Source organism: Chamaea fasciata, unplaced genomic scaffold, assembly GCF_029207755.1.
Source record: "Chamaea fasciata isolate MVZ Bird 193981 ecotype frontalis unplaced genomic scaffold, bChaFas1.0.hap1 SCAF_682, whole genome shotgun sequence".
Lineage (NCBI taxonomy): Eukaryota > Metazoa > Chordata > Aves > Passeriformes > Sylviidae > Chamaea > Chamaea fasciata.
In genome coordinates, this window is record NW_027094767.1 from 26,672 (window position 1) to 51,781 (window position 25,110).

General features: G+C 47.4%; 1 protein-coding gene across 1 annotated transcript; it reads right to left on the reverse strand.

Moving 5' to 3' along the window:
- Nucleotides 1–847: 847 nt before the first annotated feature.
- Nucleotides 848–25,110, reverse strand: LOC136305826 (eukaryotic translation initiation factor 3 subunit C-like). Its single transcript, XM_066209135.1, has 10 exons — nt 25,026–25,110; nt 24,142–24,460; nt 21,655–21,814; nt 19,275–19,424; nt 13,741–13,954; nt 9,547–9,706; nt 7,027–7,092; nt 5,047–5,134; nt 3,005–3,167; nt 848–2,010 (listed from the first exon to the last, which is right to left on the reverse strand). The coding sequence occupies exons 1-10, from the start codon at nt 25,108–25,110 to the stop codon at nt 1,931–1,933; spliced, it is 1,485 nt and encodes a 494-aa protein (XP_066065232.1). The 3' UTR covers nt 848–1,930.

Genomic DNA, 25,110 nt, shown 5'->3' on the forward strand with positions numbered 1-25,110 from the left:
ATCAAGGCGTTAAAGAGGGAGAAATGGGGGGGGGGGGGGAAGGGCGGGAAAGGTGAGGGGGAGGGGAAAAAGGCGGGAAAATGCGAGAAAAAAAATGGCGGGAAAATGTGAGAAAAAAACGGCGGGAAAACGTGAGAGAGAAAGAAAAAAAGGCGGGAAAATATGAGAAAAAAATGGCGGGAAAACGTCAGGGAAGGAAAAAAGGCGGGAAAATATGGGAAAAAAAGGGCGGGAAAACGCGAGAAAAAAACGGCGGGAAAACGTGAGAAAAAAATGGCGGGAAAATGTCAGGGAAAGAAAAAAGGTGGGAAAATACGAGGGAGAAAAAAAATGGCGGGAAAACGTGAGCAGAAAATGGCGCGAAAACACGAGAAAAAAATGGCGGGAAAACGTGAGAGAGAAAGAAAAAAGGCGGGAAAACACGAGAAAAAATGGCGGGAAAACGTGAGGAGAAGGGAAAAAAGGCGGGAAAACGTGAGAAAAAATGGCAGGAAAATGTCAGGGAAAGAAAAAAGGTGGGAAAATATGAGGGGGGAAAAAAGCGGGAAAATGCGAGAAAAAAATGGCGGGAAAACGTGAGGAGAAAGGAAAAAAGGCGGGAAAACGTGAGGAAAAAATGGCGGGAAAATGTGAGAAAAAAACGGCGGGAAAACGTGAGGAGAAGGGAAAAAAGCTGGGAAAACGTGAGAAAAAATGGCGGGAAAACGCGAAAAAAAATGGCAGGAAAACGTCAGGGAAGGAAAAAAGGCGGGAAACGGCGAGGGGAGAGATCACGCGGGGCGGAGGGCGGGTCCGTGCGGCGGCCCCGCCCCTCGTCGACGCGTCAATTAACGCCTCGTTCCCGCCCTCGTTAGCAATCCGTTTATTAACCTGGAGCGGCCGGGCCCTGCACGGAGCAGGTGGGGGATCCGTGGGGCAGGTGAGGGATCTGTGGGGCAGGTGAGGGATCTATGGGGCAGGTGAGGGATCCATGGGGCAGGTGAGGGATCCATGGGGCAGGTGAGGGATCTATGGGGCAGGTGAGGGATCTATGGGGCAGGTGAGGGATCTATGGAGCAGGTGAGGGATCCGTGGGGCAGGTGAGGGATCTATGGGGCAGGTGAGGGATCTATGGGGCAGGTGAGGGATCTATGGAGCAGGTGAGGGATCCATGGGGCAGGTGAGGGATCCGTGGGGCAGGTGAGGGATCTATGGGGCAGGTGAGGGATCCATGGGGCAGGTGAGGGATCCATGGGGCAGGTGAGGGATCCGTGGGGCAGGTGAGGGATCTATGGGGCAGGTGAGGGATCCGTGGGGCAGGTGAGGGATCCGTGGGGCAGGTGAGGGATCTATGGGGCAGGTGAGGGATCTATGGGGCAGGTGAGGGATCCGTGGGGCAGGTGAGGGATCCGTGGGGCAGGTGAGGGATCCATGGGGCAGGTGAGGGATCCATGGGGCAGGTGAGGGATCCGTGGGGCAGGTGAGGGATCTATGGGGCAGGTGAGGGATCCGTGGGGCAGGTGAGGGATCCGTGGGGCAGGTGAGGGATCTATGGGGCAGGTGAGGGATCTATGGGGCAGGTGAGGGATCTATGGGGCAGGTGAGGGATCCATGGGGCAGGTGAGGGATCCGTGGGGCAGGTGAGGGATCTATGGGGCAGGTGAGGGATCTATGGGGCAGGTGAGGGATCCATGGGGCAGGTGAGGGATCTATGGGGCAGGTGAGGGATCCATGGGGCAGGTGAGGGATCCATGGGGCAGGTGAGGGATCCGTGGGGCAGGTGAGGGATCTATGGGGCAGGTGAGGGATCTATGGGGCAGGTGAGGGATCCATGGGGCAGGTGAGGGATCTATGGGGCAGGTGAGGGATCTATGGGGCAGGTGAGGGCTCCGTGGGGCAGGTGAGGGATCCGTGGGGCAGGTGAGGGCCCCGCCGTGGGGCAGGTGAGGCCTCAGTAGTTGCCGCGCTCCTGCCGGAAGCCGCCCCGCCGCAGGTAGCCGTCGCCTTTGCGGTAGCCGCCATCTTTCTGGTCTGCGGGGGAAGGGGACGGCACAGGTGAGGGCGGGGCGGGGCCCAGGTGTCCCCAGGTGTGCCCAGGTGTGTCCCAGGTGTGCCCAGGTGTGCCCAGGTATCCCCAGGTGTGCCCAGGTGTATCAAAGGTGTCCCCCAGGTGTATCTCAGCTACCCTCAGGTATATCCATGTGTGCCCAGGTGTGTCCCCAAGTGTGTCCCAGGTGCACACAGGTACATCCACCTGCCCCCAGGTGTCCCCAGGTGTCCCCAGGTGTCCCCAGCTGCCCCCAGGTGTCCCCAGCTGTCCCCAGGTGTCCCCAGGTGTGTCCCAGGTGTGTCCCAGCTGTCCCCAGGTGTCCCCAGGTGTGTCCCAGGTGCCCCCAGCTGCCCCCAGGTGTGCCCAGGTGTCCCCAGGTGTGTCCCCAGGTGTCCCCAGGTATCCCCAGGTGCCCCCAGCTGTGTCCCCAGGTGCCCCCAGGTGTGTCCCAGGTGTCCCTAGGTGTGCCCAGCTGCCCCCAGGTGTGTCCCCAGGTGTGTCCCAGGTGTCCCCAGGTGTCCCAGGTGCGCCCAGGTGTGTCCAGGTGTCCCCAGGTGTGTCCCAGCTGCCCCCAGGTGTCCCCAGGTATCCCCAGGTGTGTCCCAGGTATCCCCAGGTGCCCCCAGGTGTCCCCAGGTGTCCCCAGGTGTCCCCAGCTGCGCCCAGGTGTCCCCAGGTGTGCCCAGGTGTCCCCAGGTGTGCCCAGGTGTCCCCAGGTGCGCCCAGGTGTTCCCAGGTGTGTCCCAGGTGTGTCCCCAGCTGTCCCCAGGTGTCCCAGCTGTCCCCAGGTGTCCCCAGCTGCCCCCAGGTGCACCGAGGTGCGCCCAGGTGTGTCCCAGGTGTCCCAGCTGCCCCCAGCTGTCCCAGGTGCGCCCAGGTGTCCCCAGGTGTGTCCCAGGTGTGTCCCCAGGTGTGTCCCCAGGTGTGTCCCAGGTGTGTCCAGGTGCGCCCAGGTGTCCCAGGTGTCCCGGGCACCTCGGAAGTAGCCGCCGTAGGCGCCCTGCCGCTGGTCCAGCACGCGCTCGTTGTTCTCCACCAGGTTGCCCAACTTCTCGGCCAGCTGCAGCGCCAGGTTCTGCGTGGCCGTCGGCTCCGTCCGGTGCATCATCACCGTGGCCGTCGGCTGGTCCAGGGAGGCCTGGCCGGTGCGCGCAGGTGAGGCTCACCTGAGCCACAGGTGAGCCCCGCCCCCGGCCCCCCTCCCCGAAAAAAAACCCGACCGGAATGGCGCCAAATTGACCCGAAATCGACCCGGAATTACAGCCAAGTGTCTTGGCCTTCAGGGGTGAGCTCACACCTGTCCCCAGGTGAGGTGACACCTGTCCCCAGGTGAGTCCACCTCACCTGTCTGCACACGTAACCCCAAAACTGACCCAAAACTGATCAAAAATGGCGCCAAAATCACCTAAAATTGACCCAAAATTGACCCAAATCGACCTAAAATCTCATCCGGGTGTCTTGGCCCTCACAGGTGAGGTCACACCTGTCCCCAGGTGAGGTCACACCTGTCCCCAGGTGAGCTCGCACCTGTTTCCCACAGGTAACCCTAAAACTGACCCAAACCAACCAAAAATGGCTCCAAAATGGCTCCAAAATCACCCAAAATTGACCTAAAATTGCCCCAAATCGACCCAAAATCACATCCAAGTGTCTTTTCCTCACAGGTGAAATCACACCTGTTTCCCACAGGTAACCCCAAAACTGACCCAAAACTGATCAAAAACGGCACCAAAATCACCCAAAATTGACCCAAAATTGCCCCAAATCGACCCAAAATCCCATCCGGGTGTCTCGCCCCTCACAGGTGAGGTCACACCTGTCCCCAGGTGAGCTCACCTCACCTGTCCGCACAGGTAACCCTGAAACTGACCAAAACCAACCAAAAAAGGCTCCAAAATGGCTCCAAAATCACCCAAAATTGACCTAAAATTGCCCCAAATCGACCCAAAATCCCATCCAGGTGTCTCTCCCAACACGTGAGCTCACACCTGTCCCCAGGTGAGCTCCCCTCACCTGTCTGCACAGGTAACCCCAAAACTGACCCAAAACCAACCAAAATGGCGCCAAAATCACCCAAAATTGACCCAAAATTGCCCCAAATCGACCCAAAATCACATCCAGGTGTCTCTCCCCACAGGCGAGGTCACACCTGTCCCCAGGTGAGCTCCCCTCACCTGTTTGCACAGGTAACCCTGAAACTGACCCAAAACTGATCAAAAATGGCTCCAAAATCACCCAAAATTGACCCAAAATTGCCCCAAATCGACCCAAAATCCCATCCAGGTGTCTCGGGCCTCACAGGTGAGGTCACACCTGTCCCCAGGTGAGCTCGCACCTGTTTCCCACAGGTAACCCTAAAACTGACCCGAAACTGATCAAAAATGGCCCCAAAATCACCCAAAATTGACCCAAAATTGCCCCAAAATGACCCAAAATCTCATCCGGGTGTCTCCCCCCACAGGTGAGGTCACACCTGTCCCCAGGTGAGCTCACACCTGTTTCCCACAGGTAACCCTAAAACTGACCCGAAACTGATCAAAAATGGCCCCAAAATCACCCAAAATTGACCCAAAATTGCCCCAAAATGACCCAAAATCTCATCCGGGTGTCTCCCCCCACAGGTGAGGTCACACCTGTCCCCAGGTGAGCCCACCTCACCTGTCCGCACAGGTAACCCCAAAACTGACCCAAAACTGATCAAAAATGGCCCCAAAATTGACCCAAAATTGCCCCAAATCGACCCAAAATCACTTCCGGGTGTCTCGCTCCTCACAGGTGAGGTCACACCTGTCCCCAGGTGAGCTCCCCACACCTGTCTGCACAGGTAACCCCAAAACTGACCCAAAACCAACCAAAAATGGCTCCAAAATCACCCAAAAATGACCCAAAATTGCCCCAAAATGACCCAAAATTGACCGAAATCGGCCCAAAATCCCATCCGGGTGTCTCGGCCCTCACAGGTGAGGTCACACCTGGCCCCAGGTGAGGCCACACCTGGCCCCAGGTGAGCCGCTCACCATCAGCTCCTCGTTGATGATCATCTTGCTGATGATGCCGTGCACCGTGGGCAGGTCCAGCTCGAACATGGCCGCCAGCGTCTCCATGCTATCCCCCCCAAAAAAAAAAAATCGGAATTCCGATCGTTTTCAACCCGAATTTCGTCGTTTTTTCCGATCGAAATTCACGTTTTTTTTTAAAAAAATCCCCGAATCGTTGGTTTTTCAGCTCGGAAATTTGCGTTTCCTTTAAAAAAAACCCCTGAAACTCAAATTTTTTTTTTACGCCTAAACAGGTGGGTTTTTGAAAAAACCGAAATTCAGCTTTTTTAACCCTAAAATACTTTTTTTTCCCGCCAAAATTTAGCTTTTTTTTTTTCGCCGCGAAACCGACGAATTTTGGCGTCAAAGTTCACGAAGTTTCGCGGAAAAATTCGGCGGTTCCGCGGCCAAAACTCGCGGCGTTTCTTTCTTCTCCGAATTCGCGATTTTTAACTTCAAAAATCGCTGTTTTTATCCTCAAAAATCCCCATTTTTACCCTCAAAAAATCGCCATTTTTACCCTCAAAAATCCCCATTTTTACCCTCAAAAATCCCCGTTTTTATCCTCAAAAATCCCCATTTTTTTACATTAAAATTCATCATTTTTTACTTCAAATTTCCTCCTTTTTAGTTCCAAATTTTTCCATTTTTTTTACCCCAAATTTTCCCATTTTTTACAGTCATAACTCACAATTTTTACCGCAAAATTCGCCATTTTTCTCCCTCAGAATTCAGCTTTTTTTCCCTCAAAATTCCCTTTTTTTATCTCAAAACTCCCCATTTTTAACACTGAAATTCGCAATTTTTAAACATCAAAACTCACCGTTTTTATCCTCAAAATTCTCATTTTTTTACCCCAAATTTTCCTTTTCTATCCCAAACTTTTAAATTTTTTTAACCTGAAAATCCTTAATTTTTAACCTCAAAACTCTTTTTTTTCTGCTTAAAATTCACTTTTTAAAAATTTCCGATTTCCCCGTTTTTTCAGCCTAAATTTCCCAATTTTTCTCCAAATTTCCCCATTTTCCCCCAAATTTCCCCATTTTCCCCCAAATTTCCCCAAATTTCCCCATTTCCCCCAAATTTCTCCATTTTTTTCTCCAATTTCCCCAAATTTCCCCATTTCCCCCAAATTTCCCCATTTTTTTCTCCAAATTTCCCCATTTCCCCCCAAATTTCCCCCAAAGTTTCCCCATTTTCCCCAAATTTCCCCATTTCCTCCCAAATTTCCCCATTTTCCCCCAAATTTCCCCATTTCCCCCCAAATTTCCCAATTTTCACCCAAATTTCCCCATTTTCCCCCAAATTTCCCCAACTTCCCCCCAAATTTCCCCAATTTTCCCCCAAATTTCCCCAAATCTCCCCCAATTTCCCCATTTCCCCCCCAAATTTCCCCAATTTTCCCCAAAATTTCCCAATTTTCACTCTGATTTCCCATTTTCCCCCAAATTTCCCCAAATTTCCCAATTTCCCCCCAAATTTCCCCATTTTCCCCCCAATTTCCCCATTTCCCCCCCAAATTTCCCCCAAATTTCCCCCAAATTTCCCCATTTCCCCCCAAATTTCCCCCAAATTTCCCCGTTTCCCCCCCAAATTTCCCCCAAATTTCCCCCAAATTTCCCCATTTTCCCCCCAAATTTCCCCAAATCTCCCCCAATTTCCCCATTTCCCCCCCAAATTTCCCCAATTTTCCCCAAAATTTCCCAATTTTCACTCTGATTTCCCATTTTCCCCCAAATTTCCCCAAATTTCCCCAATTTCCCCCCAAATTTCCCCAATTTCCCCCCAAATTTCCCCAATTTCCCCCCAAATTTCCCCAATTTTCTCCCAAATTTCCCCAATTTCACCCAAATTTCCCCATTTTTCCCCCCTAATTCCCAAAATTTCCCCCAAATCTCCCCGTTCTTTTTTCCCCGACCCCAAAATCGCCGTTTTTCCCCCCAAAAGCTCCTCCCCCACCTGATGGAGTCGTAGACGCTGCTGTAGGTGAACAGGTAAGTGCGCAGAGACTCCTCCTGGATCTTCCTGCGGGGCGGAAGGACGGGGGGGTCACACCTGGACACACCTGGACACACCTGGGCACACCTGGCCACGCCCACAACCCCAAAAAATCCCAAATTTTGACCCCAAAGTGGCAACAAAATAACTCAAAATCATCCAAAATGCCCCGAATTCATTGTCAAATCTTACCTGAGCACACCTGGGCACACCTGGACACACCTGGACACACCTGGGCGCACCTGGCCACGCCCACAACCCCAAAAATCCCAATTTTCTGCCCCAAAATAACTCAAAATTACCCAAAATGCCGCAAATTCGTTCTCAAATCTTACCTGGACTCACCTGGGCGCACCTGGCCACGCCCACAACCCCAAAAAATCCCAAATTTCTGCCCCAAAATAACTAAAAATTACCCAAAATGCCCCAAATTCGTGCTCAAATCTTACCTGGACACACCTGGGCGCACCTGGACTCACCTGGGCGCACCTGGGCACACCTGGACTCACCTGGCCACGCCCACAACCCCAAAAAATCCCAAATTTTGGCAGCAAAATAACTCAAAATTACCCAAAATGCCCCAAATTCGTTCTCAAACCTTACCTGGACACACCTGGGCACACCTGGGCACACCTGGCCACGCCCACATCGCCAAAAAATCCCGAATTTTGGCCCCAAAATCACCCAAAATCCCCGGAATTCGCCGCAAAATCCTTCCCCCGGCCCACCCGAGACTCACCTGGGCACCTGAAATCCCTCAAAAAATCCCCCAAAATTTGCCCAAAATCTCCCGAATTTTCCCCAAAATCCTCCCGCCTTACCTGTGCCCAGGTGGGACTCACCTGCTCGCCCCAAATCCCTCAAAAACTCACCAAAAAATCCCCAAAATCCCCAAAATTCACCTAAAAATCTCCAAAATTCGCCCAAAATTCGCCCAAAATTCGCCCAAAATTCGCCGAATTTTTCCCAAATTTTCCCAAAATCTCCGGAATTCACCCCAAAACCTCTTCCCCTGCGCCCAGGCGCGGCTCACCTGACGAGCATGGCGCGCACCTGGTCACCCCAAATCCCTCCCAAAACCCACCCAAAAATCCCCCAAAATTCCTTCAAAATTCACCTAAAAATGCCCCAAATTTGCTCAAAATTTGCTCAAAATTTGCCCAAAATCTCCCGAATTTTCCCCAAAATCCTCCCGCCTTACCTGTGCCCAGGTGGGACTCACCTGCTCGCCCCAAATCCCTCCCGAAAACTCCCTAAAAATTCACCCAAAATTCACCCCCAAATCCTCAAAATTCGCCCAAAATTCGCCCAAAATTCGCCGAATTTTTCCCAAATTTTCCCAAAATCTCCGGAATTCACCCCAAAACCCCTTCACCTGCCCCCAGGCGCGGCTCACCTGACGAGCATGACGCGCACCTGGTCACCCCAAATCCCTCCCAAAAGCCACCCAAAAATCCCCCAAAATTCCTTCAAAATTCACCTAAAAATGCCCAAAATTTGCTCAAAATTTGCTCAAAATTTGCCCAAAATCTCCCGAATTTTCCCCAAAATCCTCCCGCCTTACCTGTGCCCAGGTAGGACTCACCTGCTCGCCCCAAATCCCTCCCGAAAACTCCCTAAAAATTCACCCAAAATTCGCCCCCAAATCCTCAAAATTCGCCCAAAATTCGCCCAAAATTCGCCCAAAATTCGCCGAATTTTCCCAAATTTTCCCAAAATCTCCAGAATTCACCCCAAAACCCCCTCACCTGCCCCCAGGCGCGGCTCACCTGACGAGCGTGGCGCGCACCTGGTCACCCCAAATCCCTCCTAAAACCCACCCAAAAATCACCCAAAATTCCTTCAAAATTCATCTAAAAATGCCCAAAATTCGCCCAAAATTTGTCCAAAATCCCCCGAATTTTCCCCAAAATCCTCCCGCCTTACCTGTGCCCAGGTGGGACTCACCTGCTCGCCCCAAATCCCTCAAAAACTCACCTGAAAATCCCCAAAAATCCCCAAAATTCACCTAAAAATCTCCAAAATTCGCCCAAAATTTGCCGAATTTTTCCCAAATTTTCCCAAAATCTCCGGAATTCACCCCAAAACCCCCTCACCTGCCCCCAGGCGCGGCTCACCTGACGAGCGTGGCGCGCACCTGGTCACCCCAAATCCCTCCCAAAACCCACCCAAAAATCCCCCAAAATTCACCCAAAATTCACCTAAAAATGCCCCAAATTTGCTCAAAATTTGCTCAAAATTTGCCCAAAATCTCCCGAATTTTCCCCAAAATCCTCCCGCCTTACCTGTGCCCAGGTGGGACTCACCTGCTCGCCCCAAATCCCTCCCGAAAACTCCCTAAAAATTCACCCAAAATTCACCCCCAAATCCTCAAAATTCGCCCAAAATTTGCCCAAAATTCGCCGAATTTTTCCCGAATTTTTCCCAAAATCTCCGGAATTCACCCCAAAACCTCTTCCCCTGCGCCCAGGCGCGGCTCACCTGACGAGCATGGCGCGCACCTGGTCGGCCTCGGGGAACAGGTCCCACACTTTGCCGTTCATCTTCTCGTTGACCACGAAGCGATGGCAGCGGCGCCAGTCGCCCGTCTTCATGGCCTTGGAGGCGGCCACCACGTGCTCCCGCATGGACTCCGGGGGGCCTGCGGGGGAGGACGGGGGGTTTGGGGTGAGAAACGGCGATTTCGGGAAAAAATTCCCAATTTTTTGGGAAAAAATCCCAAGTTTTTGGGTGAAATTTGCGGTTTTTTGGGAAAAAAATTCGAATTTTTGGGGCACAAAATGGCGGCACAACGAGGTCAGGAGAGGATCTAGAACGGGTGAGACAAAGGAAGAGAAGCGACAAAAATTTGGGGTGAAAAGCGGCGATTTTGGCAAAAAATTCCTGGTTTTTTGGGGAAAAAAACCCAGTTTTTTGGGGTGAAAAATGTCATTTTTATGACCTAAAAATGGAGTTTTTTGGGGTCGCAAAATGGCGGCACGAGGAGGTCAGGAGAGGACTTGGGACAGGTGAGACACCTGAGAGAAAGGTGACAAAAATTTGGGGTGAAAAACGGCGATTTCGGGAAAAAATTCCAAGTTTTTGGGGGAAAAAAATCCCGAGTTTTTGGGTGAAATTTGCGGTTTTTTGGGGGGAAAATCGGATTTTTGGGGTCACAAAATGGCGGCACAACGAGGTCAGGAGAGGATCTAGAACGGGTGAGACAAAGGAAGAGAAGCGACAAAAATTTGGGGTGAAAAGCGGCGATTTTGGGAAAAAATTCCCAGTTTTTTGGGGAAAAATCCCGGTTTTTTTGGGTGAAAAATGTCGTTTTTATGACCTAAAAATGGAGTTTTTTGGGGTCACAAAATGGCGGCACGAGGAGGTCAGGAGAGGATCTAGAACAGGAGAGACACCTGGGACAAAAAGGACAAAAATTTGGGCTGAAAAACGGCGATTTTGGGAAAAAAATTTCAATTTCTGGGGAAAAATTCCCTTTTTTTGGGTGAAATTTACAGTTTTTTGGGGAAAAAAATCGAATTTTTGGGGCACAAAATGGCGGCACAAGGAGGTCAGGAGAGGACTTAGAACAGGTGAGACACCTGGGACAAAAGTGAGAGAAATTTGGGGAGAAAAGCGGCGATTTTGGTAAAAAAACCCCAAATTTTTGGGGAAAAAATCCTGATTTTTTTAGGTGAAAATTGCGATTTTTTGAGGTAAAAATGGAGATTTTTGGGCAAAAAATGGCGGCACAACGAGGTCAGGAGAGGACTTGGGACAAGTGAGACACCTGGGACAAAAGGAACAAAAATTTGGGGTGAAAAGCGGCGATTTTGGGGAAAAAAATTCCAAATTTTTGGGGAAAAAACCCTGGTTAAGTGAAAATTGTCATTTTTTAAAGGTCAAAACTAAAATTTTGGGTCAAAATTCAAAAAATTTGGGTCGAAAAAAGGCGATTTTGGGCAAAAAAAGCGATTTTCAGCTGAGGAACCTCAAGAAGCTCCAGAACCGCCATTTTGAAAGATAAAGTGACGGAACCAAGACTGAACCGAGATAATTATGGACCTCAAAACCCAAATTTCGACCTCAAAACTCCAAATTTCTGTGGAAAAACCTCAATTTTGGGCAAAAGAACTGATTTTTAGCTGAGGAACCTCAAGAAGATCTAGAACCGCCATTTTAAGACCTAAAACAACCGAACCAAGACTGAACCGAGATAATTATGGACCTCAAACTCCAAATTTCGACCTCCAAACTCCAAATTTTGGTCAAAACTCCAAATTTTAGTCAAAAAACTCCATTTTTGATCGGAGGAACCTCGAGAAGCTCCAGAGCCGCCATTTTGAAAGATAAAAAGACGGAACCAAGACTGAACCGAGCTAATTTTGGACCTCAAACTCCAAATTTCGACCTCAAAAAACTCCAAATTTCTGTGGAAAAACCTCAATTTTGGGCAAAAGAACTGATTTTAAGCTGAGGAACCTCAAGAAGGTCCAGAACCGCCATTTTGAAAGATAAAAAGATGGAACCAAGACTGAACCGAGATAATTATGGATCTCAAAACCCAAATTTCGACCTCAAAATTCCAAATTTCTGGGAAAAACCCTCAATTTTGGGCAAAAGAACCGATTTTCTGCTGAAGAACCTCAAGAAGATCTAGAACCGCCATTTTAAGACCTAAAACAACCGAACCAAGACCGAACCGAGATAATTATGGACCTCAAAAGCCAAATTTTGACCTCAAAACTCCAAATTTTGGTCAAAACTCCTCAACTTTGGTCAAAAAACTCCATTTTTGATCGGAGGAACCTCGAGAAGGTCTAGAACCGCCATTTTGAAAGATAAAAAGACGGAACCAAGACCGAACCGAGATAATTTTGGACCTCAAACTCCAAATTTCGACCTCAAAACTCCAAATTTCTGTGAAAAAACCTCAGTTTTGGGCAAAAGAACCGATTTTCTGCTGAAGAACCTCAAGAAGGTCCAGAACCGCCATTTTGAAAGATAAAAAGACGGAACCAAGACCGAACCGAGCTAATTTTGGACCTCAAAACCCAAATTTCGACCTCAAAACTCCAAATTTCTGTGGAAAAACCTCAATTTTGGGCAAAAGAACCGATTTTCTGCTGAAGAACCTCAAGAAGATCTAGAACCGCCATTTTAAGACCTAAAACAACCGAACCAAGACCGAACCAAGATAATTATGGACCTCAAAAGCCAAATTTTGACCTCAAAACTCCAAATTTTGGTCAAAACTCCTCAACTTTGGTCAAAAAACTCCATTTTTGATCGGAGGAACCTCGAGAAGGTCTAGAACCGCCATTTTGAAAGATAAAAAGACGGAACCAAGACCGAACCGAGCTAATTTTGGACCTCAAACTCCAAATTTCGACCTCAAAACTCCAAATTTCTGTGAAAAAACCTCAGTTTTGGGCAAAAGAACCGATTTTCTGCTGAAGAACCTCAAGAAGGTCCAGAACCGCCATTTTGAAAGATAAAAAGACGGAACCAAGACCGAACCGAGATAATTTTGGACCTCAAAACCCAAATTTTGACCTCAAAACTCCAAATTTCTGTGGAAAAACCTCAATTTTGGGCAAAAGAACTGATTTTAAGCTGAGGAACCTCAAGAAGGTCCAAAACCGCCATTTTGAAAGATAAAAAGACGGAACCAAGACTGAACCGAGATAATTATGGATCTCAAAACCCAAATTTCGACCTCAAAACTCCAAATTTCTGGGAAAAACCCTCAATTTTGGGCAAAAGAACCGATTTTCTGCTGAAGAACCTCAAGAAGATCTAGAACCGCCATTTTAAGACCTAAAACAACCGAACCAAGACCGAACCGAGATAATTATGGACCTCAAAAGCCAAATTTCGACCTCAAAACTCCAAATTTTGGTCAAAACTCCAAATTTTAGTCAAAAAACTCCATTTTTGATCGGAGGAACATCGAGAAGCTCCAGAGCCGCCATTTTGAAAGATAAAAAGACGGAACCAAGACCGAACCGAGATAATTACGGACCTCAAAAGCCAAATTTTGACCTCAAAACTCCAAATTTCTGTGAAAAACCTCAATTTTGGACAAAAGAACCGATTTTCAGTTGAGGAACCTCAAGAAGATCTAGAACCGCCATTTTAGGACCTAAAACAACCGAACCAAGACCGAACCGAGATAATTATGGACCTCAAAAGCCAAATTTTGACCTCAAAACTCCAAATTTTGGTCAAAACTCCTCAACTTTGGTCAAAAAACTCCATTTTTGATCGGAGGAACCTCGAGAAGGTCTAGAACCGCCATTTTGAAAGATAAAAAGACGGAACCAAGACCGAACCGAGCTAATTTTGGACCTCAAACTCCAAATTTCGACCTCAAAACTCCAAATTTCTGTGAAAAAACCTCAATTTTGGGCAAAAGAACCGATTTTCAGTTGAGGAACCTCGAGAAGGTCCAAAACCGCCATTTTGAAAGATAAAGTGACGGAACCAAGACCGAACCGAGCTAATTTTGGACCTCCAAACCCGATATTCGACCTTGAAACGCCCCAAAATTCGTCGCCAAAATCCCCCCCCGAACTTCCAAATTCCCACCCCCCTCCCCCCGTGCTCAAAACCCTCCGAATTTCGGCGTAAAATTTTGGGATTTTTTTTGGTTTTGGGGGAGCGAAAAGCCGGAGGTGGGGGCCGGCCCCTGACCCAGGAGCGGCTGCCTCTCGCCGACGCGCAGCTGGTGGTGGAACTGTTTGCTGATCATCCTCCTCCTGGCGTCGAACTCGTGGGCGGCCATGTAGGGGATCTCCAGCAACATGGCGGCCACCAGGTAGACGCACTCGAGGAGCTCCAGGTTGACGTGCATGTGGAAGGGAACCTGCCGGCGCTTCTCCACCTTCTCCTGCTCGGCGTTGCGCTCCTGGCAGGGAGCCAGAAAAGAATTAATTAATTATTAATTAATTGGAATAAAAATTTCTGATTTTTAAAGAAAAAAAAATTTGGATTTTTTTAAAGGGAAAAAATTAAATGAATGAAGTCAGCCGGGTGTTTTTGGTGTCGAAATTGAAGGGAGTGGAAGAGATTTAAAAATGTTTTTATATGAGAAAATTAATTGTTAATTAAGGAATTGGAATAAAAAATAAAGATTTTTCTTTTAAAAAATTCGGGATTTGTTTATTTAAAGGAAATTAAATAAATAAGTAAATGAATAAATAAATAAGGTCAGCCGGGTGTTTTTCGGTCGTGTCGAAATTGAAGAGAGTGAAAGAGATTTAAAAATGTTTTTATATGAAAAAATTAAGCATAATTTAATTAATTGGAATAACGATTTATGATTTTTTTAAAAGAAAAATTTGGATTTTTTTAAAGGGAAAAAAAATTAAATGAATGAAGTCAGCCGGGTGTTTTTGGTGTCGAAATTGAAGGGAATGAAAGAAACGTAAAAATGTTTTTATGTGAGAAAATTAATTGTTAATTAATGAATTGGGATAAAAAATTTATGACTTTTTTTAAAAAAGAAATTTGGATTTTTTTAAAAGGAAAAAAAATTGAATGAATGAAGTCAGCCGGGTGTTTTTGGTGTCGAAATTGAAGAGGATAAAAGAGGTTTAGAAATGTTTTTATACGAAAAAATTAATTGTTAATTAATGAATTGGAATAAAAATTTTGGATTTTTTTTAAAAAAATTTGGGATTTGTTTATTTAAAGGAAATTAAATAAATAAGTAAATAAATAAATAAATAAGGTCAGCCGGGTGTTTTTCGGTCGTGTCGAAATTAAGGTGAGTGAAAAACATTGAAAAATGTTTTTATACGAAAAAATTAATCGTTAATTAATGAATTGGAATAAAAATTTATGATTTTTTTAAAAAAAAAATTTGGATTTTTTTAAAAGGGAAAAAATTAAATGAATGAAGTCAGCCGAGTGTTTTTCGTCGTGTCGAAATTGAAGAGAATGAAAGAGATGTAAAAATGTTTTTATACGAAAAAATTAATCGTTAATTAATTAGTTGGAATAAAAAATAATGATTTTTTTTAAAAAAATTGGGTTTATTTAAAGGAAATTAAATAAGTAAATAAGTAAATAAATAGATAAAGTCATCCGGGTGTTTTTCGTCGTGTCAAAATTGAAGAGGATAAAAGAGGTTTAGAAATGTTTTTATACGAAAAAATTAATCATAATTTAATTAACTGGGATAAAAATTTTGGATTTTTTTAAAAAAAATTTGGGATTTGTTTATTTAAAGGAAATTAAATAAATAAGTAAATGAATAAATAAATAAGGTCAGCCGGGTGTTTTGCGGTCGTGTCGAAATTGAAGCGAGTGGAAGAGATTTAAAAATGTTTTTATACGAAAAAATTAAGCATAATTTAATTAATTGGAATAAAGATTTATGATTTTTTTAAAAGAAAAATTTGGATTTTTTTAAAGGGAAAAAATTAAATGAATGAAGTCAGCCGGGTGTTTTGTGGTCGTGTCGAAATTGAAGAGGATAAAAGAAACGTAAAAATGTTTTTATATGAGAAAATTAATTGTTAATTAATGAATTGGGATAAAAAATTTATGACTTTTTTTAAAAAAAAATTTGGATTTTTTTAAAGGGAAAAAATAAATAAATGAAGTCATTTAAAGGTGTTTTTCGTGTCGAAATTGAAGGGAGTGGAAGAGATTTAGAAATGTTTTTATATGAGAAAATTAATCGTTAATTAATGAATTCTAATAAAAAATAAAGATTTTTCTTTTAAAAAATTTGGGATTTGTTTTTTTAAGGGAAATGAAGTAAATAAATAAATAAATAAATAGATGAAGTCAGTCGGGTGTTTTTCGTGTCGAAATTGAAGAGGATAAAAGAGATTTAAAAATGTTTTTATACGAGAAAATTAATCGTTAATTAATGAATTGGGATAAAAATTTATGATTTTAAAAAAAAAAAATTTGGATTTTTTTAAAAGGAAAAAAATTAAATGAATGAAGTCATTTAAAGGTGTTTTTCGTGTCGAAATTGAAGAGAGTGGAAGAGATTTAAAAATGTTTTTATACGAAAAATTAATCATAATTTAATTAATTGGAATAAAAATTTATGATTTTTAAAAAAAAAAAATTTGGATTTTTTTAAAAGGAAAAAATAAATAAATAAATGAAGTCAGCCGAGTGTTTTTGGTGTCGAAATTGAAGAGAGTGGAAAAGATTTAAAAATGTTTTTATAGAAAAAAAATTAAACATTAATTAATTAATTGGAATAAAAATATTGGATTTTTTTAAAAAAATTGGGATTTACTTGTTTAAAGGAAAAAATAAAAACGTCAGTCGGGTGTTTTTCGTGTCGAAATTGAAACGAATAAAATACATTTAAAAATGATTTTATAGGTAAAACTGTAATTAATTTAATAATAGAAATAATATAGTCATTATTAAACATTAAACTAATACAATAATTTAAAATATTACAAAATATAAAAAATATAAAATACATAAAAAATGCAAAATATAAAAATACATAAAATATTAAGAAATATCAATAATATTAAAAATACAGAAATTACCCGGCCGGTCTATTAATTATTCCCTCTTTAATTGAAATGTTTTCTCGTCATTTAATTGGTTTCGATTTGTCACCAGTTGGACTCGACGTTCATTAATTAATAACTGGGCTTCGTGTTTTAATGAACGTTCGTATTTATTTATTAATTCAGCTGTTAATAAAAATAATTATTAACAGCTAATTAATAGCAAACATCTGATAAATTACAAATTAATAATTTGAAGAAGGCTAATTTTATGTATTGTTATTAATTTAATATTACGATGCTATTTATTATTAAAGCCACTTAATAGGACAACTGATGAATTGTATTAAATTATTAATTAATATTATTTCTATTTGTTAATATTAATCTAATAATATTATTTCTTTATCATTAAAAATAATTTAATAAAAGCTGTTAATTATTATTCACGTACAATTATTTTTGTAAAATCATAATTTATTACAAAAAAATAATTATTATTTTATTCAGTTATTTAATTCATTAAATTTAATTTTATTACGTTATTCATTTACGACGCGACTTCAATTACTTAATTTTTCTCTTTTAATTATTAATTATTAATTCTTTTATTTACTTCTCTATTCGCTCACTTTGTTTCGTTTGCCTCATTATCAACTACTTAATCACTCGATACTGATTTATTAGTTTATTTTATTAATTTTATTTTGGTATTTAATTCCAAACGATCCGGATCGATTAATTAAACTGTTAATTGCTCAAAGCGTCAACAAGTAATTCTCCACAATTACCTTCCAATTCCTTAATTTTATTAATCAATTTTATAATACATTACATTATATTAATAACAATTATTAAAAATAATAAATTTCGGAAATTTTTTTCGGATTTTTTTCCTCACCTGTCCCGGTGATCTCCCATTTCCTGAGCGACTTTCCAATGCGATTTTCCCCAATTAATTTTTAATTCCGAACCTTATTAACCAATTATTCTAAGCTATCATATTATATTATTAATAATTATTAATAATATTAATAATCCGGGATTTTGGGGGATTTTTTTCCTCACCTGTCCCAGTGATCTCCCATTTCCTGAGCGACTTTCCAATGGGATTTTCCCCCAATTATCTTTTAACCCCGAACCTCGATAACCAATTATTCAAACCCATCCCATCCCATCATTAATAATTATTAATACCACTAATAATCAGGGATGGGGGCGGTTTCCGGGCTCACCTGTCCTAACAACTCCCATTTCCTGAGCGACTTTCCAATGGGATTTTCCCACAATTACCTTTTAATCCCGAACCTCATTAACCAATTATTCAAACCCATCACATCACATTACTAATAATTATTAATAATATTAATAATTTTGGATCTTGGGGGATTTTCGGGCTCACCTGTCCCGGTGATCTCCCATTTCCTGAGCGACTTTCCAAGGGGATTTTCCCCAATTAACTTTTAATTCCGAACCTCATTAACCAAATATTCCAACCCATTACGCTATACTAATAATATCTATTAATAATATTAATAATTTGGGATTTGGGGGGATTTATTTTCTCACCTGTCCCGGTGATCTCCCATTTCCTGAGCGACTTTCCAATGGGATTTTCCCCAATTAACTCTTAATCCCGAATCTCATTAACCAATTATTCAAAGCCATCCCATCCCATCATTAATAACTATTAATACCGCTAATAATCGGCGATGGGGCGGTTTCCGGGCTCACCTGTCCCAGTGATCTCCCATTTCCTGAGCGACTTTCCAATGGGATTTTCCTCAATTAACTTTTAATCCCGAATCTCATTAACCAATTATTCTAACCTATCACATCACATTACTAATAATTATTAATAATATTAATAATTTTGGATTTTGGGTGATTTTCGGGCTCACCTGTCCCGGTGATCTCCCATTTCCTGAGCGACTTTCCAATGGGATTTTCCTCAATTAACTTTTAATCCCGAACCTCATTAACCAATTCTTCAAGCCCATCCCATCCCATAATTAATAATTATTAATATTACTAATAATTGGGGATTGGGGGGTGTTCCAGGCTCACCTGTCCCAGTGATCTCCCATTTCCTGAGCGACTTTCCAATGGGATTTTCCTCAATTAACTTCTAATCCCGAACCTCATTAACCAATTATTCAAACCCATCCCATCCCATAATTAATAATTATTAATACCGCTAATAATCGGGGATTGGGGGGTGTTTCGGGCTCACCTGTCCCAGTGATCTCCCATTTCCTGAGCGACTTTCCAAGGGGATTTTCCTCAATTAACTTTTAATTCCGAACATCATTAACCAAATATTCTAACCCATTACGCTATACTAATAATATCTATTAATAATATTAATAATTCGGGATTTGGGGGGATTTATTTTCTCACCTGTCCCGGTGATCTCCCATTTCCTGAGCGACTTTCCAAGGGGATTTTCCATAAATTACTTCTAATTCCGAATCTTATTAATCAGGCATTCTAACCCATTATGTCATACTAATAGTATCTATTAATAATATTAATTATTTTGAGATTTGGGGGATTTTCAGGCTCACCTGTCCCGGTGAACTCCCATTTCCTGAGCGACTTTCCAATGCGATTTTCCCCCAATTATCTTTTAATCCCGAACCTCGATAACCAATTATTCAAACCCATCCCATCCCCTTATTAATAATTATTAATACCGCTAATAATGGGGGCTGGGGCGGTTTCCGGGCTCACCTGCAGGCTCCTGAGGAGCAGCCCCTGGCCCAGCAGCTCCTTGGCGCGGCCCGAGGACTGGATGTCCAGCAGAGCGTTGTGCGCGTCCTTGATCAGCCCCTGCCGGAAGGCGCAGATGCCCAGCTGCACCATGGTCCGGTTATAGAGGATCTGTGGGGACAGGTGAGACAGGTGAGACAGGTGAGCACAGGTGAGACAGGTGAGACAGGTGAGACAGGTGAGCACAGGTGAGACAGATCCTTAGCTGCACCATGGTCCGGTTATAGAGGATCTGAAACCGACAGGTGAGCTCAGGTGAGACAGGTGAGACAGGTGAGACAGGTGAGACAGGTGAGCACAGGTGAGACAGATGCCCAGCTGCACCATGGTCCGGTTATAGAGGATCTGAAACCGACAGGTGAGACAGGTGAGACAGGTAAGACAGGTGAGACAGGTGAGCACAGGTGAGACAGGTGAGACAGGTGAGACAGGTGAGCACAGGTGAGACAGGTGAGACAGGTGAGCACAGGTGAGACAGGTGAGCACAGGTGAGCACAGGTGAGACAGGTGAGACAGGTGAGACAGGTGAGAGTGAGACAGGTGAGCACAGGTGAGCACAGGTGAGACAAGTGAGCACAGGTGAGAGGTGAGACAGGTGAGACAGATGAGACACAGGTGAGCACAGGTGAGACAGGTGAGCACAGGTGAGCACAGGTGAGCACAGGTGAGGACAGGTGAGGACAGGTGAGACAGGTGAGCACAGGTGAGACAGGTGAGAGACAGGTGAGACAGGTGAGACAGGTGAGCACAGGTGAGCACAGGTGAGGACAGGTGAGGACAGGTGAGACAGGTGAGCACAGGTGAGACAGGTGAGACAGGTGAGACAGGTGAGACAGGTGAGCACAGGTGAGACAGATCCCCAGCTGCACCATGGTCCGGTTATAGAGGATCTGAAACGGACAGGTGAGCACAGGTGAGACAGGTGAGACAGGTGAGACAGGTGAGACAGATCCCCGGCTGCGCCATGGTCCGGTTATAGAGGATCTGAAACCGACAGGTGAGACAGGTGAGACAGGTGAGCACAGGTGAGACAAGTGAGCACAGGTGAGCACAGGTGAGACAGGTGAGACAGATGCCCAGCTGCACCATGGTCCAGTTATAGAGGATCTGAAACCGACAGGTGAGACAGGTGAGACAGGTGAGCGCGAATAAATGAGACAGAAAGGTGTGATTTACCTACCCAGGTGTGTCATTCCCCCGCCCAGGTGTGCGATTTACCTGCCCAGGTGTGTCTTTTACCCCCCCAGGTGCGCGATTTACCTGCACAGGTATCGGATTTACCTGTCCAGGTACGGGATTTACCTGCACAGGTGTGTTTAACCCTCTCAGGTGTGTGATTTATCTGCCCAGGTGTGTCATTCCCCCCCCCAGGTACCGGATTTACCTGCACAGGTGGGTCAACGTGCTGGATGTTGTCCTGCAGGTGCATTACCTGCCCAGGTGTGTTTAACCCCTCCAGGTGTGTGTTTAATCCCCTCAGGTGTGTGATTTACCTGCCCAGGTGTGTGTTTGACCCCCCCCAGGTGCGCGATTTACCTGCACAGGTGGATCGGCGTGCTGGATGTTGTCCTGCAGGTGCATTACCTGCCCAGGTGTGTTTAACCCCTCCAGGTGTGTGTTTTACCCGCCCAGGTGTGTGTTTTACCCCCCCAGGTGCGCGATTCACCTGCCCAGGTGTGTGTTTGACCCCCCCAGGTGCGCAATTTACCTGCACAGGTGGGTCAACGTGCTGGATGTTGTCCTGCAGGTGCATTACCTGCCCAGGTGAGTGTTTAACCCCTCCAGGTGTGTGTTTAATCCCCTCAGGTGTGTGATTTACCTGCCCAGGTGTGTCATTCCCCTGCCTAGGTGTGTTTAACCCTCTCAGGTAAGCGATTTACCTGCCCAGGTATGGGATTTACCTGCACAGGTGGGTCGGCGTGCTGGATGTTGTCCTGCAGGTGCATTACCTGCCCAGGTGTGTTTAACCCCTCCAGGTGTGTGTTTAATCCCCTCAGGTGTGTGATTTACCTGCCCAGGTGCACGATTCACCTGCCCAGGTGTGTGTTTGACGCCCTCAGGTACCGGATTTACCTGCACAGGTGTGTTTAACCCCTCCAGGTGTGTGTTTTACCTGCCCAGGTGTGTGTTTGACCCCCCCCAGGTGTGCGATTTACCTGCCCAGGTGTGTCATTCCCCTGCCTAGGTGTGTTTAACCCTCTCAGGTAAGCGATTTACCTGCCCAGGTATCGGATTTACCTGCCCAGGTATCGGATTTACCTGCCCAGGTACCGGATTTACCTGCCCAGGTGTGTTCAACCTCTCCAGGTGTGTGTTTTACCTGCCCAGGTGCGCGATTTACCTGCACAGGTGGGTCGGCGTGCTGGATGTTGTCCTGCAGGTGCGACATCAGCATCAGGTCGCGGGCGCGGTACCAGCGGCTGTGCAGGGCGTGGTGGTAGATGTGGCACAGGATGGCGCAGGTGCGGATCCGGTCCGTGCGGTCCTTGGCGTACACGAACCTGGGGCAGGTGAGACACACCCGGGCAGGTGAGACACACCTGGGGCAGGTGAGACGGGTGCGGGGGAAAAAAAAATCCCCCAAAAAATCCGGGATTTTGGCCCAAAATGTTGGAATTTTCAGCCCAAAATTTGGAGGTTTTAGGGACGGGTGAGGCGCAGGTGAGACACACCTGGGACAGGTAAAACACACCTGGGACAGGTAAAACACACCTGGGGCAGGTAAAACACACCTGGGCAGGTGAGACAGGTGCGAAAAAACCCGAAAAAACCCCAAAATTTTGGAATTTTCTGTCCAGATTTTGAAAATTTTAGGGACAGGTGAGGCACAAGTGAGACACACCTGGGGCAGGTAAAACACACCTGGGACAGGTGAGAAGAAAAAAAAACAACCTGAAACCTGAAAAAACCGGGGATCTCTACCCCAAAAAATCCCGGATTTCAGGGCCAGCTGTGCCCAGGTGTCCCCCAGGTGTGCCCAGGTGTGGCCCAACCCCACCCAGGTGTGTCCCCGCCCCCTCCAGGTGTGTCCAGGTGTTCCCAGGTGTGTCCCCACTCCCTCCAAGTGTTCCCCCGTCCTCATTTCTCCATCCAGGTGTTCCCAGGTGTGACCCCACCCCACCCAGGTGTGCCCCCACCCCCTCCATGTGTGTCCCCACCCCTCCAGGTGTGTCCAGGTGTGTCCCAGGTGTTCCCCCGCCCCACCCAGGTGTGCCCCGACCTCACCCAGGTGTGTCCCCACCCCCTCCAAGTGTGTCCCAGGTGTCCCCCCACCCCTCCAGGTGTGTCCAGGTGACCCCAGGTGTGTCCACGCCCCTTCCAGGTGTGTTCTGACCTCATCCAGGTGTGCCCCCACCCCTTCCAGGTGTGTCCCCACTCCCCCCAGGTGTGTCCAGGTGTGTCCCAGGTGTTCCCCCGCCCCAACCCAGGTGTGCCCAGGTGTGTCCCCACCCCACCCAGGTGTGTCCAGGTGACCCCAGGTGTGTCCACGCCCGTTCCAGGTGTGTCCCAACCCCACCCAGGTGTGTCCAGGTGTTCCCCAGGTGTGCCCCAACTCCACCCAGGTGTGTCCCCACTCCCTCCAGGTGTGTCCAGGTGACCCCAGGTGTGTCCACGCCCCTTCCAGGTGTGTTCTGACCTCATCCAGGTGTGTCCCCACCCCACCCAGGTGTGTCCAGGTGACCCCAGGTGTGTCCACGCCCCTTCCAGGTGTGTCCTGACCTCATCCAGGTGTGTCCCAACCCCACCCAGGTGTGTCCAGGTGTTCCCCAGGTGTGCCCCACCCCCTCCACGTGTGTCCCCACCCCTTCCAGGTGTGTCCAGGTGTTCCCCAGGTGTGCCCCAACTCCACCCAGGTGTGTCCAACCCCACCCAGGTGCAGCCCCGCCCCTTCCAGGTGTGTCCAGGTGTCCCAACCTCAGCCAGGTGTGTCCCCACTCCCTCCAGGTGTGTCCAGGTGTCCCCAGGTGTGTCCCCACCCCACCAGGTGTGTCCTGACCTCACCCAGGTGTGTCCCAACCCCATCCAGGTGCCCCCCAGGTGTGCCCCCGCCCCAACCCAGGTGTCCCCAGGTGTGTCCAAGTGTCCCCCAGGTGTGCCCCAACCCCACCCAGGTGTGTCCAGGTGACCCCAGGTGTGCCCCACCCCCTCCACGTGTGTCCCCACCCCTTCCAGGTGTGTCCAGGTGACCCCAGGTGTGTCCACGTCCCTTCCAGGTGTGTCCTGACCTCATCCAGGTGTGTCCCAACCCCACCCAGGTGTCCCCAGGTGTGTCCCAACCCCACCCAGCTGTGTCCAGGTGTCCTCCAGGTGTGTCCCCAACCTCACCCAGGTGTGTCCCCACTCCCTCCAGGTGTGTCCAGGTGACCCCAAGTGTGTCCACGCCCCTTCCAGGTGTGTCCTGACCTCATCCAGGTGTGTCCCCACCCCTTCCAGGTGTGTCCAGGTGACCCCAGGTGTGTCCAAGTGTCCCCCAGGTGTGTCCAAGTGTCCCCCAGGTGTGTCCCAACCCCAGCCAGGTGTGTCCAGGTGACCCCAGGTGTGTCCAAGTGTCCCCCAGGTGTGTCCAAGTGTCCCCCAGGTGTGTCCCAACCCCAGCCAGGTGTGTCCAGGTGACCCCAGGTGTGTCCAAGTGTCCCCCAGGTGTGTCCAAGTGTCCCCCACGTGTGTCCCAACCCCAGCCAGGTGTGTCCAGGTGACCCCAGGTGTGTCCACGCCCCTTCCAGGTGTGTCCAAGTGTCCCCCAGGTGTCCCCCCGCCCCCACCCAGGTGTGCCCAGGCCTGCCCCGCCCCCACCCAACCGCAGCCCCGCCCCCCCCCCCCGGCTCACCTGCACAGCCGCTCCATCAGCGCCTCCGAGTCTTCCTCCTCCTCCTCCTCCTCCTCCCGCACCTGCCGCTCCTTCCCCTCCTCCTCCTCCTCCTCCGCCTTCACCTGCCCTTCCTCCTCCTCCTCCTCCTCCGCCTTCACCTGGCCGGCCCCGCCCCTCCTGCGGGCGGCGCCGTAGTCGAACTTGTAGTAGGTGTGGAGGACGCGGCGCAGGTAGACGCGGCACAGCTCCTCGGGGCTGCCCTTGCCCTGCAGGTAACGCTGCAGCCGGGCGATGATGGCGCACACGCGCGCCTCGTCCTTCAGGTGCTCCACGTACTCTGCGCGGGGGCGGGGGGGGGGGGGGGGGGGGAGGGGGGGAAACGCGCACCTGGGGTTATAGCTGGAGCTCACCTGGCGGGCAGGTGAGGCGCAAAAAAAAAAAAAAAAACCCGGGAAAATCCGCCCAGGTGAGCCCCAGGTGAGCCCCAGGTGAGCCCCAGGTGAGTCCTAAGTCAAGGTCTGGGTTGTTGACATGATCCAGGTGTTCCATGGACACACCTGAGTTACCTGGAGCTCACCTAGGGTCACCTGGCGGACAGGTGAGCCTAAAAAAACCCCCGGGAAAATCCGCCCAGGTGAGTCCCAGGTGAGTCCTAAGTCAAGGTCTGGGTTGTTGACATGATCCAGGTGTTCCATGGACACACCTGAGTTACCTGGAGCTCACCTGGGGTCACCTGGCGGACAGGTGAGCCTAAAAAAACCCCCGGGAAAATCCGCCCAGGTGAGTCCCAGGTGAGTCCCAGGTGAGCCTCAGGTGAGCCCCAGTTGGGAGATTTCGGTCAATAGTTTGATCCAGGTGTTTTAAGGTCACACCTGAGTTACCTGGAGCTCACCTGGGCACACCTGAGCTCATCAAAACCCTGAGAGAATCCGCCCAGGTGAGCCTCAGGTGAGCCTCAGGTGAGTCCCAAGTCGAGGTTTCAGTCAT

What these genes read in the sequence shown, in the direction of transcription:
- LOC136305826 (XM_066209135.1), bottom strand. Translation starts at nt 25,110, where the DNA reads ATGACTGAAACCTCGACTTGGGACTCACCTGAGGCTCACCTGAGGCTC. An exon ending in CGAGAGGCAGCCGCTCCTGG is followed by an intron (nt 9,707 to 13,740) that starts GTCAGGGGCCGG and finishes CCTCCCCCGCAG; the next exon opens with GCCCCCCGGAGTCCATGCGG. An exon ending in TCATCAACGAGGAGCTGATG is followed by an intron (nt 3,168 to 5,046) that starts GTGAGCGGCTCA and finishes CGCACCGGCCAG; the next exon opens with GCCTCCCTGGACCAGCCGAC.